General features: G+C 42.8%; 1 protein-coding gene across 1 annotated transcript in view; it reads right to left on the bottom strand.

The window, feature by feature from the left end:
- Positions 1-1,463: 1,463 nt before the first annotated feature.
- Positions 1,464-16,537, bottom strand: part of fam20cb (FAM20C golgi associated secretory pathway kinase b) — a 30,495-nt gene continuing 15,421 nt past the window's right edge. The window contains exons 4-11 of the mRNA XM_029133421.2: positions 7,808-7,900; positions 5,163-5,278; positions 4,831-5,011; positions 4,624-4,733; positions 4,439-4,520; positions 4,155-4,214; positions 3,791-3,941; positions 1,464-3,134 (exon numbers count right to left, since the gene is read on the bottom strand). Coding sequence (XP_028989254.1) covers positions 3,027-3,134; positions 3,791-3,941; positions 4,155-4,214; positions 4,439-4,520; positions 4,624-4,733; positions 4,831-5,011; positions 5,163-5,278; positions 7,808-7,900 — 901 coding nt within the window. The 3' untranslated portion in view covers positions 1,464-3,026. The remainder of the gene's footprint in view (positions 3,135-3,790; positions 3,942-4,154; positions 4,215-4,438; positions 4,521-4,623; positions 4,734-4,830; positions 5,012-5,162; positions 5,279-7,807; positions 7,901-16,537) is intronic.

Here is a 16,537-nt window from a genome sequence, read left to right as displayed (position 1 = left end):
TTGTTTGTAATTGGGTATTGTCAATTTATTTCCAGAAATGTTTTTTTTCTAAATGTTGTTTGTTATATTTTCATACACATAAAATGTGTATAATAACACTGCATTGAAATTAATTAAATATTACAATACCTTATATGTTTAACACATAATACCTTTAACATTACAGTGCTACTGTTGTAAATTGGTTTCGACAATACTGTACATTTATTTATTTTCTGCAAATTAACATTTGATAAATAATTAAACTAATGATAAGGATTTACAGTCCAGTATTCCAGACAATGAAAAAACATGGATTCATACAGCAGCACCACTCAGGGGCGCAGTGTGCAGGAGAGGAGGAGGTCCCTTTATCATGTTGGTTTGAACTAGGATCTGATAAGCGCCTCATAGCTCACTCCCATGACCAAGCTTCCTCTGGCGTCTTGTCTGCAGCCGGCCGCACTGATTACAGCCCTTAGTTCTTCTCTGGTCGCTCTGTCCCGCCGATGGTTGTCTCAGATGCCGAATCCTCCATTCATAGCTCAGTCTACTGGTGTGTGTGTGTGTGTGTGTGTGTGTGTGTGTGTGTGTGTGTGTGTGTGTGTGTGTGTGTGTGTGTGTGTGTGTGTGCTCCTTTACCAGGACTGTTGTGGGGAAAAGTTAGCAAAACAGTGATATACTGTATTGGCAACTGTAACATGTTTCTGCACAGACCTGCAGCTTAGAGCCATCCTCACTGTCAACATTCACTGATTATGGATTAGTTATTAAAGTGACCTCCAAATTGTTTTCATTCAAAATTGTATTGTGCCTGTAGTTGGGTTGTTTGACAATTTTTGTTTAGAAGCCAATCATACAAAACATTTGCATTTTAAATGTAACTTGTTTTTCTTGCCTTCTTGAGCTACACGTTAAATATGATTGTTTTTAATAGATTTCTTAGAAAATATGTTAAACAATATATTTAGGGAACTTAAAGGATGGAGGAGGAGGAGAGAATAGATACTGTAGTGGCAAAAAAATTGACATCCACATTTTGGATTTAGTTTTATTTGTAATAACATTTTTATAAGGGAACTCAAGGACTCTAATTATACTGTAAATTGTGGTATTTTTATGTTTGAAATTGTGTGGTATAGGTATTTACTCTAATCATACCGCTTGTCCTCAAGTGACTTCCTTTGGTAACTAAACACTTCACTTTAACAGAAACCTAACTAAACTATAACATTTATTTATATATGTAACAGAAAGTTACAGATCTGATCTGGTTCAAGGTGTTTAGCTAATGAAAGGACAATATGACCCATACTGTAAAAACAGCAAAGTTCATCCTTTTGCAAATCTGAACTAAGAGCTAAATGCTATTCTCACTGACACGCTGTAATTTAACTAAGACATTGATATGACAAAAAAATATTAAAACATGAAGAAACACTCACCTTTAACGTCCTTTAAAAACACAAGCTGCAGTGAAATAGTCTGCTCAATTTGTTTTATTGCACTTTTACCATGACGTCAAAAATGAAAAATGAAACCCACAGAAACAATGAGCTAAATTTAAAATAGTAAAGCATTTTCACTTCCATAACATGTTGTCTAAAGGTTCTCAATGGATCCACCCATACATCCATATGAACTGTAGTGACATGTGGAAACTTAGAGCAGAGGGGATGAACACATCTGATCACACACACACATATATACAAGACGCAGACCTCTATCTCATCTATAGCTCACTTACTCGGAGGAACTGAAACTGTTCCGTCATTAAACCAGACATTCAAGTATTTCTATCATTGCACAGGCACTAGATTTGTCCTACTGTATATTTGAGCTTTCAGCCAGTAACTGAATCGTTAACGGTTCAGCATTAAACTGGTATTGATACAATATATGCATCCTGAAAAAATAATCTCTCCACAACATCTGGACGTCGAACATATAATAATAAAACAACAATATAAAACTATTAGTGTTACATTTGGCTTTTGGTACCGTAAATTTCATACCTGTTGCATTGAAAGGAATAAAATTAAAACAGTAGGTGAATTAGATGTAAACACAGAAGCAGAATTAAATAAATGTGACCAATGCTCACACCAACCGTATGGCAACCCAATATTAAACCCAAGCATGATATTTGGAATGAAATAAGGTTTGGTGAAGGCTGATGTTACTGAGATTTATTAAGGTTCTGGCAGCTACTTCTGCACATGCTCAGTTTGCCCCCTTTTGGACAAAATAAGAAACGCAGCTCTGTGATGCAAACTTAAAAGTTGTTGGTGTGTGTGTGTTACTGATTAATAGGCATCTCAGACAATAAATATGAACTTTAATAAATACTCTCATGGACATTTAAGTCTAAAAATAATGAACAAACCCAGGAGTAAACCCGCACTCCAATCAAATATTTCCGCCAACAACATAATAAATGATTGAAGCTGAAAAAAAGATCAGCAGAATAAAATTAACAGATAATATGCAATAAAATATTTAAAATATTTTATCTTGATAATTAATTTTCCCAAAAAAATTATCCTCCACTGTCGGCCGGACACTTGCATTAAGAAACACAAAGTTCAACTTGTGGAAAGAGGGAGGGGACGTCGTGAGAATCTTTACAAGTTCCTTTGAATTCACTGAATTCAAAACAGGCTCCTACACAAGACAGAGAGAAGGCGTCTCTTGCAAGACTTTCGTGGTTTGGTAGTGCTGCAGTGGGTTTGTGTGTTTGGATCAGCTGCTGATACTATCCTACACTAGAGATGGGGTTGGATGTTTTAAGGAGTCTAGGTGATGTTCAGTCATGTCTCCATGTCCAGACATTTTCAGAAACACCTGTACGCATCCATACAGGCGTTACAGTCATTGCACAATTTGTCTACGTCCAGTCATTTCCAGCAGGCTTCCTCCTCCAGACAGCTTCCATTCACCTCCAGCAGGTGAGGTGGGCTTCGGTAAAGGTTCAGCCTCAACGAGGCCCTCATGGGAGTTCATCTTGGAGAGAAAGACTGGATGGGGTCCGTCCAGCGTTCTGTCGGCTACCTCGGCCGTGGGCCGGTGTCGGTCCCTTGGTGGCCCTGGAGGTTGTCCTCCACTACGTAGGTGTAGCCCTCCTTTTCAATGCATTCGGACAGCACATTCAGCACCTATGGATGAAACCAAGACAACACAGCTAGGTGATTTTCCTTTCTACTCTTAACTGATAGGTCTGAGGTAGGAGTCAAGTGCCAGCCGCTGCCTTGCTCTGTTGTTGCTGTTAGCGTCTGTGGACCCGGCAGGAACACTATCATCATTATGGTGCACAAATGATAACACGTGAAAGGCTCCTACATTCATTAAATATGAGATTGTTTGTACTATATTTCAAAATAACACTACAAACATTTCAGCTCAGTAAAATCCCAACTGGATGCTGTAAACCTTGTCGTTTTTGTTCCCATACTGCAAATACAGACGTATGCATGGCATCTGTGGGACGTACTAGACATTCGCCACATGTAGGTAGTAGAACATGGGATATGCTCAGTCTAACAGGCCACTATCATAGGCTGTGGTGAGGTGACACCTGGAGACAGACTTGCCTCCAGGTTTATTTTTGCCCTGGTGAAAGAATAAGAATGCACGTTCGGCAATGCTACAGTCCAGCGACGTCAGGCACACAAGCATCTTGTCTTATTAATGTTCTAGACCTGTACTTGCTTCCAAAGCTTGAGTCTTAATAGAAAACACAATCATAAAACTAGGGGCAGATTTGTTATTTTCGTATGAAGACACAGAATGCACAAACAAAAGGAGCACTGACTTGGCGCAGTCGTCGGTCCATGGCTTTCAGGTGGGGCTGGATGAGGATGGGACTGAGGCGGTCCCTCACCAGGGATTCTGCCATCATCGTGGACAGCTTGTATTCCTCCTTAGCCAGCAGCTGCAGACGCAAGTGGGTGGACTTCCGAACCCTGAAGAGAGAGAGGAGCCAGTGCAGAGACGCTTTCAGCTGTAAGATCTGCCAAACTGACACAACTGGGAAGATTCTTTATCATTCTGGGCTTTTTGGCATCTCCTAATATTCGTATACTGATAATCTTCATCTTCTCAGGGATCAACAACATCATCACAACCTTTTTATCCCATACAATAAAAAGCCCACTTTGAAGGGGATCTCACCGTACCTGCAGCACTGGGTCAACGGCACCAGAATGGACATCTCGTCATGGGAGTGTTTTCCAAAGCTACAATGAGAAGCAGAAGCATAACTTGTATTATACTAACTGCCTGAGAGCTGGCAGCACATACTATAGCGTTGCTACTACAAAGCTTGTTTTTGTGTCTTACAGCATTACTGTTTACAGCATATCTATTAATTATCAAATAATCTAAGTTAATTATGTATAATTAGCTTTCTTTTATACCTGCAGATTACTGAATTACAATTCATATAAGCCAAATGATTTACCCTCTGCCATTATCCAGATGAATAATGAAGGTCTCGTTTCCGAACTTCTCAAATGTCTCATAATGATGGCGATCCATATTTCCTGTGTTTTCAAGGGGGAGTAGTGAGTGTAAACCAACTATGTACCATAGATATGTATACTGTATGTATGTTGTTATACAACAATGTGATGCATGTCAACTGACCCATGAGGAAGTCAAAGATGGTCATGTCCATGATGTCGAGCAGTCGCGATCCACTGTCGTAAGGTGGCGTCTGTTTGACCTCCTCACAGTAGTCTGGGTCCACCTCCCACCTGGAACAAGCCACATGGTGGATGAGCTCCTTCTCGAGCTAGGAATCTTTAAACAAAGAGTACGTCGTGTTTCAGCCTGGTGCTGTGTGTGTCTTACTCTGCCTTCTTGCGTTTGTGGTAGGAGCGCCTCCAAGGGTTCCTCCAGGTCTTGCGTTTGGCGAGGGCCAGGTCTGGCAGGAAGGCCGCCAGGGAGCCTTCTATCTGGTCTGGTTTACCACAGAGCGCGTGCTCGGTGGAGCAGTAGTACGAGCACTCTCCATAGAAGCAAACGTTGTTGGCTGCAAGCACATGAAAGTTACATTTAGGCATATTCTCAATGTGTATGGATTTATAGAGTATAAATTTTGTATTTTGTATTGTTTGTATTATTGAATATTAGCATTGTTATTATTAGAGGTTAAGATGTTACTCTGTTCTGTTTGTGTGTACCTGGCGAAATGAAGAAGGTTCGCCACAGCTTTTTGTCTCGTGTGACGTCTCGAATCTCCTTTGTCATGTTGACCAGTCTGCCGGCCACAGGAGGGACACGCCGGAAGTCCAGGATCCTACACAGAGACATATACGAAGGTTATAGTTTCCTGCCAAAGAGGAGCAGAATGGTTGGCCTTATTAAGAAGCATGTGGAGGTCACGTGATATCAATATCATTTTATTGTCGGAACCTAGAGTTTGTGGTTGTGACACATACTGCAGGTTAACCATTACTTTTTGTACCTTTGACATGAGACTCTGTGTGTAAGCAATAGAGTGACTAGTTTGGACATTACACAGTAGCTGAGGATGACCCTAAAAATGCCACTTCTCAATATTCAGTTCTGTGTTATTGCACTCTGACTCTGTGATGTGAAGCCATAATCGCTAGATTACTGTACAGCAGGTGGCCAGTGCCTTTTAATATCACATTGGGCCTGACAGCTTGTTCAAAACAGTATCTTGTGCAATTAAACTCACTTCCAATAGGCGGCACTGTGGTATCACTGATGGCTTGAATGTTAAGCGTTACCTTATGCGGTGGTTAACGTCTGGCAGAACACACACACACACACACACACACACACACACACACACACACACACACACACACACACACACACACACACACACACACACACACACACACACACACACAAAGTGACCTGATATCCTCTGAAGTATCCTTGAAACCTCTGAGATTTTGCGATATCTCTCGATACCTCTCTCATGAGAATATGTCTTCATGATTTGACTGGACGGTAACAGCATCAGTCTGTGTCCAAGGGTGAAGGGACAGGGTTTAATAAAAGTATACTGACGTGTGGTCCTGTGTGCGTGAGCCTCACATTCAATTCATGTCTGGGCCCCTGGTGCAGACACGAGGCTGCTGCTAAAACCTGCACATCAAAAATTGATACCTACTACAAGGCGTAATGGCCAAAGCCTCAGGGCAGACAGACACACAAGGGGAGAGTGAGTAACGATGAAGGCAAAGGAATGAAGACATGGCAGAAAGGAAGCAAGGGATGTTCGCAGCCGTCTCTGTGTGTGGACGCGTTTGGCCTGTTGGAGGCTGTTAATTATACTTAGGGAGTTTAGTGTGAGTGAGTCTCAGGAGGAGAAGTGGAGTTATATGGAGTCATACTGGACCATGTCTCTATGCTCTGCGATCTTCTAAGTGCCTGAATGCAGCAACACCAAGTGCATTTTCCATTTAAATCCAATCACATAATTAATGGGGCTTTAGGTTCTGAATGTGTGGGTGCCAGCCTGTGCGTCTGTGGGCCCCCTGGGAGGCAGTGCAGCCTAACCCTCTGCACCAGCAGCAGCTCTGTAGCCAGAGTCTAATTTGGAGCAGGCAAAATAAAAGTCTGCTTTTGGCTTTTGGCAAACCCAGCGTGGCTTAAATATAGTGTGGCCACAGGACCGTTTATGCATTCGGTTTCCTCCTGTTCCCATTAACCCACACGTACCGTACGCTGGGACTGCGTGACTGCGTGTGTGTGTGTGTGTGTGTGTGTGTGTGTGTGTGTGTGTGTGTGTGTGTGTGGAGGAGGACCAGATGTGCATCAGACTGGTGGAGAAAGCTGCTGCTAATGCAGTTGATGCTGAAGTGCCTGTAGGAGAAGCTAATTCAACATCACTATTCCCCGTGGCCCCATTGTGTATGGGCGCGTATATGAGAGTGGGAGTGTGTGTGTGTTTGTGTGTACATCAGAATCCCCTTGTGTCACCAGCACTGACACTGCACCGCGGCCACTCTGCTCATTATACACTGGCTAATGTATATCCACAGTGACATGGGCTTGACTTTAAAAGCAGCGTCACCGCTAAAAACCCCTTGTTTTCTCTGGTCGATCAGAGACCCTGCGGAGGTTTTCTCCTTGCATTAAAGTCTCCCCGGCAGATAGGCAGGCAGGCCAGCCATAAAGCATTAGCCTTGTAGAGGCAGTGGAGGCAGAGAGCGTGGTGGGGAGCGCTCATTGTTCAGTCAGATGCTACGTGTAGCTGCAGGAGGGCGGCATTCATGCTCTATGACTCACAGGCCTCTACTATATGGACCCGGCTCTCACTGCTCTCACTGCTCTCACTGCTCCAGAGAACAGAGCGCGTGTCTGAGGGACGGGTGAAGCAGCTGGTCTGCATTACAGTAGGACACATAAGTCTTACAGATGTCAATGTCCTTCTAGTTCCTATTAGGGTAAGGGATTGACACAAGGGGAGGAAGATTTGCCATCAGGGAGAAGCAAAAGCCAGAGTATTATCTGTGTATTAAGATCAACAAACCCAGAACATCAGCTTCGTTTGAGTCATGTGTTACATCAACGTGGCTGTTCCTGGAAGTTTATGGGAGTATTACTGTAGTATTATATTTAAGCCTTGCCTAATGCCACTTGACCTCCGTGGAACAAAACGTGGTGATGGGAATTGTCAACACTTGTCTGGCTTACGCTGTGCGGTGCATAAGCACTGGCTCAGCTATTCTACAGTCTGTGGCAAAGTACACACACACACACACACACACACACACACACACACACACACACACACACACACACACACACACACACACACGCAGTTTAAGCTCAGGTTTTCGCCTACCTGTCCAGATGAAAGGCAGCAATCTCAGCGTTGTGTCTCTCAAAGTCCGAGAAGTAAAAGAAGTCTGGGGGCGTCTCCTGGTCGCGGGTCTGCCTGCAGGTGCACAAGTAGGAAGGATCGTACAGTAAGTAACATGCAAAAGGTTTATCACAATGACTGTAGTTGAGTCATTTTTCAAACTAAAAATGACTTAATCTTGTTGAATCTATGTCAATGTGATCTCACATACGTCTCATTCCATTGTATCTCAGTCGCCTCAGAACAGTATTATACGTATATAAGCAATAAGCAATACAGTAATCAAGACAGTACTTGAGGACCTGCCTCACTGAAAGGCTCCCATTAGAGGTCTGTGTGTGTCTGTGGGAATAAACGGGCTTCAAAGTCGAACCCGTCTCCTCCTGAAGCCTCCACCTCTGATCTCCGTCCGCACCTACTTCTGTCTGGCTCTGATCCTCCTCCAGAAAACTGCTTTCCGCACAGATTCTGCCTTAAAGCTCTTACTTTTGGGAAAGGAGGCTCTTAAAGGCTTAAGTCCAAAAAGCTGATGGAACATTGGCCAGGATGGGCCTGGACGAACAAGATGGCTGGGTCCAAAAAAAAAAAAAAACCTGGAGGAAAAGACTCGCTGAGAAGTGGCTTCATATTAAAAATATGTGGAGGAATTTAAAAAGGATCCAAAGAGAACCATTGGCAGCCTCTCTAGAAAAATACTGCACATTTTTGTCTTTTGTCAACGCGTCCTTCTCTTTCCCCTCCTCATTGACAACAGTAAATACTTTCCAGCAAGTGACTGTAATGACTTGGACTGCAGCCTCTGCCGTTTCTGCTTCAGCTGGTTGAGGGAGGATGAGAAGAATGGAAACTATCTTGGCAACCTGACTTTCTCTCTATATTCCCCCCAGACGACTCCCTCTGTTTATTCCTCCGTTTCCTTCTTTCCTGACGCAGAAATGTTTCTGTGTTTTCTCTCTGTGCATCCGCTGCTTAATTGTTTCTGTGCGTCTGCCTCCTCTCGCCTCCTCAACTTGGCTGCCTGATTGCAGCTTCACAGCTGTGTGGCTGACATATGCACTAGTCATTAACTAACCCAACATGGAGTGAGGAAACACAGTCATCTACTGAAAGAGGCTCCTCTGTTTATTGCTCTCATTCTTTCTTTTCTTTGTTTTTCCATCCTCCGAGGGCGAATATGAGACAACATTATGTACTGTATTAAAGCCCTGGTTTGAGCTCATCATTTTCACTCTAGTGTAACATTATCACTGATGTATTACATATGCAGAGCGTCATTTTAGCTCTGCACCCCCCTCTCTCTCTCTCTTCTGCTCATGCCTCACTCATCCCAGCAGCCTCTGAGGCTCTGCCAGTAAAGGCTGAGTGTCTGTTGATTGTATCGCTCCATTCCTCTGGATTGCCCTGCTTCAGGGACACAATGCTCACTCTACATTGAGAAAAATTATATTGACCAAAGTAGAGAGCATCTTCTATTTGCACCAAGGCTGTTTGGCCCGTTTAGTCACTTTATTATTGTCAATGCAACTGCATTATCAATGAAAATGAAATGAAATGAAATGAAAATGAAGCCTGGCCTTTAATTAAGAAGGTTGGATGCTAATACACCTAATGCTAGTGTGAACTTTTACATTTCAAGACATTTTACATTTTGTTTTCTTATTATTATTAACACCCAAAAAGGCCTTGGTTTATCTGTTTTTATATACTTATTTTCTTTAAATTTTGAGTTTTAGATGTAAATGATTTTTGAATTTGTTGTTCTTTTTATAGTTTTGATGCCAAGCTAGGCTAACCACATGATATCTACACCGTCATCTATTTATCTAATCTAACATACAATGTAAATAATGTAAAGCTCTTTTAACCTGGCACTTGACTTGAATTGGTCACACACTGTAAAAATACTTATTTAAAATAATTTTAAAAAAGCTGAATTCTTTCATTATAGTGTCAAATAGAGTCAGAGCCTTGATGGTTAAGCATGAGCAAACACTGCAACTGCAGTGCAATGATTTACAGACTTTCAGCCTTATAGGAATTCACACACATACTTCACACAGGCCTACTACAGTTCAGTACATTGCAACAGTATCTGTAAAGGCCAAGACACCACAGCACGGCTCACCGTGATGTGTGAGGGACGTTGTCACTATCACCATGAGCGCTTGTGATTGAACAACTGAGCAGAATGTATTGACATGCATGCTCTTTAATTTGGAGCAGATTTATAAGATATAGCTGCACTAATGCTCCCCTCTCACTGAACACCAGCCAGGAAGGAGGAAGGCTGGATAATTACCACTATCCACATCCAATTCAAATGTCAATAAAGTTTTTTAGTGTGTGGAATGACCCCCCCCGTTTCTCACTGCAAATTAATAGGATCAATAAGCACATACTTTAGGAGAACAATCTAAATCTTTGTCTTCTTTGACCTAACACATATGTAATGTAGCTGTGAAATTACATAACAGAAGCACCTGTGTGCAGGCAAATCTGAGCCTGTTCTGTGAAAGTAACCCATTAGTTACCTCAGGACGTGTAATGTAGAGAAAACATACATAAATGCACGATAGTCTATAAAAAGTCTATAAATATCTGAGTACACAGTTTGCACTAAACCCAGAGAAAACAGAGCACAGAGTTGTTTTTTCCAAGAGCTACTCGTCCCTTTGAGCTTGGACTGCGTGACCGCGTTTAACCTTTAAAATATTTACAAATCCACGGTGGATTTAGGCTGAATGATAAATAGATAGCGGATCTCACAAAAGGCTGCAAGGAGAGTCTTCCCACCAAAGGATCGTGACAAAATGCTGATCTGTGAGATCTGCCCGGAAGGATTGAACCTGGAGTCGGTGCCGCTCGCACGGCCGCCTCTCCACACATACTGTAACATAGGACCTTTTATCATGAGAAGGTGAGGCCTGCTGAGCTGAGCATGCCCAGTGTGACCCCGCTGTAAACACATAGTTTACAGCGAGCGGCCGGACACTTTCTTGGCTCTGCTCTCGGCTCGCATGGGCCCCGAGCAGCCGGAGGGGTCAGCGGAGAACACACGGCGGTGTGAGAATATAAAGCTGAGTGAGGAGAGAACATCTACCTCTGCATGCGCACTACACAGCTGACCCCTGGAACACCAGCAGGGCAGAAAGAGAAGCAAGAGTTATTCCATGTCAGCTGGAAAATAAATCCAATCATGCAGTAAAATACATATACACAAGGTGAGGTGCCTCACCTGGTTTATTTAAGTAACTTAAACCAATTTGCCTAAAACACAACATTTTTCTTACCTTAATTTTGCTATCTAGAGGAACAACTTTGATCAACTCAACAGCGCCACCTACAGTTCTTTTTTTGAATTTGCTGATTTCCTGATTGAAAATGGATCGTGGGCCGCAGGTGGCCAGCAGGCCGTAGTTTGGACACCCCTGCATTAAGTGGAGCTTGTTGGGGCTTCACCAACCAAAACCACCATGTTTCTCCCTGCATCCCAGTGCCAATATGTCATCCATAATGAGAAATCCAGAGATGTTGACGGCTAGATTTATGCAGAAATAAACAGTGGGCTTAATTTTCTTTTTTGATGTTTTCATTGTCAAACCCAACCCCTTTTCAGTGATCACTGTTTATGCTCTGCGCCCATTCTCCCACTCTTCTGAAACTAAGTTGAATTATAGAAATTACGCATTAACAAAATGTTGCTTCTTTCCCTGCAGTGCCGTGATGCCATTGTGCATTTGAGTTTAGAGAAGTCATATTACATACTGTACAGTACAGTACTTTAGTTTCAAAGTTAAACCACCAATCAATCAACATAAGCCTGAGGCTATGGTTGTAGGGGGCAGCGTTGACAGGAAGAAGAGCAGGGGAGTCAAAATATACTGTAAAATCTAAAAAGACAAGGGCATTCTCCAGCCTCAGTGGGTTTCCAGCAAAGGGCTGACTCCACACACTCGTCACTCATCTGTCAAACCCACAGGATAAGACACTCGCGAACAATCCATGTACACATAAATCTATACACTCAGACACTGCACTGTATGTGCACACACACACACACACACACATGCAAAGGAGAGGTAATTGAGGGTATCAAGCATTGAGGCTGGTCAGCTTTAAATGCATGGGTAAGCTATAGCAGCTATGGGTCAAATAAAAAAGAAGAAAGCAATCATAACCACCACAGGGAGACCGGGATGATAGAAGCATAACGTTGTCTCAAGCATAACGTGTTGGATGGACTGACCTTTAGAGCAATGACATTTGATAAATTGAAAAAGAAGCCTTTTACAAGCGCATAAGACAGGAGTTTCAGAGAATTTGCATTCAACAACACATGTGTTTTGGGGTTTTATGCTATAACTGTAAATGTCTACTGTATTATTACGCTGCAGTGAGGATCCACAGCTGTGCACTGGTTACTCTATATGAGTGGGTGGAGGAAGATGACATTTTGTGTACAGTATGTGAGTAAAAGAACATACAGTGACAAACAGGAAGTATAATGAAGCAACAAAGGACACATCGGCCGAGATAGAAAAAAACGAACAACAAAAAAAGGAACAGTTACTTGTTTCCACACGTAGAGGAGATGACATGTTTTCATCATCATGACGCTGCCAAGTAAAGTTTTATTTACTCGTTTACTGTGTATATTTAGAACATGACAGAAAGCTAAAGTGATGCCTGGACGTTTTCACCCTCACTGACCAGCAGTGAAAGAAATGCAAATGCAACAAATGACAGATCTAGAGTTTGGTACTGTGTATCTGTCTGGATTCTTAGTTTTTAAGAGTGATGTCTGCCTTCTCATACCTTCAGATCTGAGGCCTGATTTAACCAGGAACAGCTGTTTTCTTCCAGCCGGATACTGTAGGTAGGTACATATCAAACCTTGTCCTATTCTGGGTTCATTGGTTGAAAAGTAAAACTAGTTTGATGTCGCGTAGCCCTGGTTTAATCATTCAGCTCATAAAACAACTAAATCCTGATACATTAAGTCCACAATCAGTAAACTCAGATGAGTTCACTGCACATCACAACACCAACACTGTTCCCCGATAAGTAGCAACTTATGCAAATACAGATACAATATTATGTACTGCACATAGTACAATATAAAGAATTATGCAAACCGTCCCTTTTTAAGTTCAAACTCTGTGTCCAACACCATGCGAAGGCAGCCATCCTGTATAAATACACAACCGCCTTCACAGCACGACAAACTGTCTGGAGCCACTCAAGGAGGCCTGTGCTTCAGCAAAAAACAGTCCCAAAGAACGTTCACTGAGCAAAACACCATGAAGAGTAAGAGGAGGAAGCCCAGGAACAGGCGAGAGGGACAGGTTGTTATCGAGAGGCTTTTCAGATGACAGCAAGAGACAGGAAGATCAAACGTGCGCGCTGTTATTTGAACTCTGAAACGGCTGCGCTGTCATCGCCTCTGCAATAAACGCGGCGAGCGTGCAAATACCCCGAGGCAGAGCCCGCATGCAGCTCCCCAGCAGCTGAAGCCCTCTGCCGGGCCTCCTCATCCGCTCCCGCGGCCTGAGCCGTTGTCATGTCATGCTGCAAATACCCGGGGCAAACAAACAGGCCACGAAGATGAAGCCATCAACTCCACGGTTCTTTAATCTGAACCAGATATACGGCGTCACCTCAGCACCCGACGCCTCCGCTGAACAGCATCTAATTCAGCACCACTCGTCTCTGTCTGCTCTCCGCTTTTATTTTTTATAACAAAGCATATAACATGCTGCTCATTATTTTACTTAAAGGCCCAGAACAGACAGGTTTCTCAGATAAGTGGGTAATGGGTTAACATAGACCAGTGTAACCAGGTTATTGGTGATCTGTACTGTTTGCACAACAGATGAGTAATGTGTTTTCTCCACTGTCTCCTTATTTTAGAAGCATGACTCACAGACTTTAACTACCCAGAGACCACTTTCTGACAAAATAAGCCTACGTCATTCACCGTAATGACGTCCTCTTTCAACTAACTACCCCCGTAATGTTTCTTGCCCTGCACACGCACAGTAAAAAGCCAATTACTGTATTAACCTGGATAAATGGCAGAGTAACCACAGGACATCTACCGGGGGAGGCTCTAATCACCTTATTATAAAAAGCCAGGTTTTAATTATTCTAAAAAGCAAACCTGGTTATGTTTGTGTGTGCAAATGCAGGAAATACTGTATAACCTAAGCAGCAGATTGGTTTGCTCATTCATTACTTATAACTGTGACTTCTTTGAAAGGGCCAGTTTATAAAAATAGCTTCCAGTCAAAATGAGCTTCTCCCCTTTGATTAGGGAGACGGGCCGGGCTGAGAGTGACTGCTGTGGCCTTTCCACCGGCTATTCTGACTTTGCTGAGTTTGTGCCTCATGCTCAACATTGATCCATCGACCCACAGTCCAGTAAAACCTTGCTCAGACCCAAAAGGGGAATCATTTCTGAGCCCGCACACGTACACGCACACAAAGACAACCCGGCTGCGCACACAGACGGCTACTACACCTAACATACACACTCATAGAGTAACAGGGACGTTGATTTTGGAGAACAAGACCGATCTGTTGTGTCTGAATTCTACTAATGACATCAAGAGAGAGCCTCCTACTCGGTTTTATTGTTTCCTGCTGAACGGCATCGTCAGGTTCCTGTAACAGCACATCAATCACCGCAGGAACTGGAACTGAGCACCCATGTAACTATACAGTTAGGCAGGAAGGCTATGGCTGGCTATGTAGAAGTCAAAACCACTTCAATTTAATATAATTAAAAACTATACGTTTAAATTGTTTGAATAAATATTTCTGGTTACTGTAGGAAATGCAAATATACTGGCAGGACTGTGAAAATGCATGTTCTGTCGTTCCTGAGTCTGATTTGATTATGTGAATCTAATCAGGAAATGCAAATGGATATTAAAATAGTCCGAGTTGGCTACTTATTGAGATCACACAGCGATTTTGGTTATGAGGTTAACTGTATCTCTCACTTTTTTTTATAACAAATAATCAATCTGTCTTGAGGCGTAACGTCACTATATCATCAGATTTAAAAGCTCAACATTGATACAGTAAATTTCCAGAAACGATTGTAAGTTATTGAATGAGATTATGACGTAAAATAATAAAAAAAAACACAAGAGAACAGGAGAAAATGTCTAACTACTCTTAGCTAGTTCCATCTTCCTCCATCATCTGCCGTTTGGATCTGCTTGTGACCGAAGCAGCACAGGAGGCTCCCGCAGCGACGCCGCGCCCGCTGGACCGCGTGAGCCCGTTTCATTATTCACGTCCGCCCTCCTCCTCACGCCGGTACCCTCCTTCCCTGCCTCCATCCGCCCTTTTGCTCTCACAGCATGCGATGGATTTATTGGGAGGTACTACCGAGCAGGGCTGGTGTTACTGCACATCCTGATGGACACCGTGTGGAAAAGGAGGGGGGGGGGTGAATGTGAATGCTTAGAGAGGAGGTGATACAGACTCATCAGACGGAACACAGGTACAGAGCCTATATACAGTACATTTATATCTTATATTATACTTTACTAACACTTATGGCCTTCTGACTTTTTCCCTCTAATATTCAGTCCATCATTCTTTCAATGCATCTGTATTCATATTCCCCTCCTACTGCTGCTCCTAACAAACACTTGCAGTAGCATTAATGCATCACAGGACTTTACACACAGACTACTGTAAGTCATATACTGTACTGTATTGTATGGTTAGACGAGCTGACATAGGCAAAACAGGACAGATGTCCTGGCCATGAGCTGTTGAATGCAGACTATACTATGGTACTATTACATGAGTCCGATGATAAGGAGAGGTGCAATTTATTGTGACCAAATACAGTATATACTGTAGATGTCCATACAGTACACATTAGCATATGTATATGCATGCTCATGGTATATGATCCAAGTCAAAGTGGAGTCAGATGGTACCAGACCTCCTTTCCGAGGCCCATCAGGCTCCGCTCAGAGCTGATAGGCGGCAGCTTTCTGAACCCAAATCAGTCACCACTAGAGGCTTGGTTCTGAGAGCAAATCTACAGCTCTATGAAAACCATCCGAGGCCCAAACAAAGCTCTCCAGTGCGATTCCCATTGTGCTGCAGACTTATCGGGCCAGTCCTAAACAGAATGCGCTAATGGAATTATGAGCAGGCCATGAAAAGGGAGAAGAATGACAGCGATGTTACTGTTGAGAACTAATTCTTTGGCCGAGGAGGCAACAGTCTTGTGGACATGTGTTGTGGCCATTGTGGAGGCTCCCATCACCAGGAGCCTGACTGACACAGAATGAGCTCACAGGGACAAAGGGGGACCAGTGATGTCGGAAGCTGTGGTGTCTTTATAATGTGTCAAAAATATAAAATAATTTTACATATAGATGCAGCTATACTGTTACTGTATGTACCTACCTGTATGTTTGAGGTTCTGAGGTGAGTCAGGACATTCTTGGTAAATCCCTACTGCTAACATATTTTCTATGCAGAGAAATTATCATTTATTCCTTTGCAAAAGTCCTCTGAAACATCTGACTTTTTTCCATTCTGTTTTCCCTGTTTTCTCTGGACATAGACCATCAATGTTAAACGTTTTTGCTGATAAAATGTAAAATATTTACAACACATATTGCTTTTTAGCGGTAAAGCATCGCTTGAAGAAGAATATTTTGCAAGCCTCGGTGACTT

This window comes from Betta splendens, chromosome 19 (assembly GCF_900634795.4).
Source record: "Betta splendens chromosome 19, fBetSpl5.4, whole genome shotgun sequence".
Lineage (NCBI taxonomy): Eukaryota > Metazoa > Chordata > Actinopteri > Anabantiformes > Osphronemidae > Betta > Betta splendens.
Note: the sequence above shows the minus strand (reverse complement) of the source record. Positions and strands in the feature narration are given on the sequence as shown.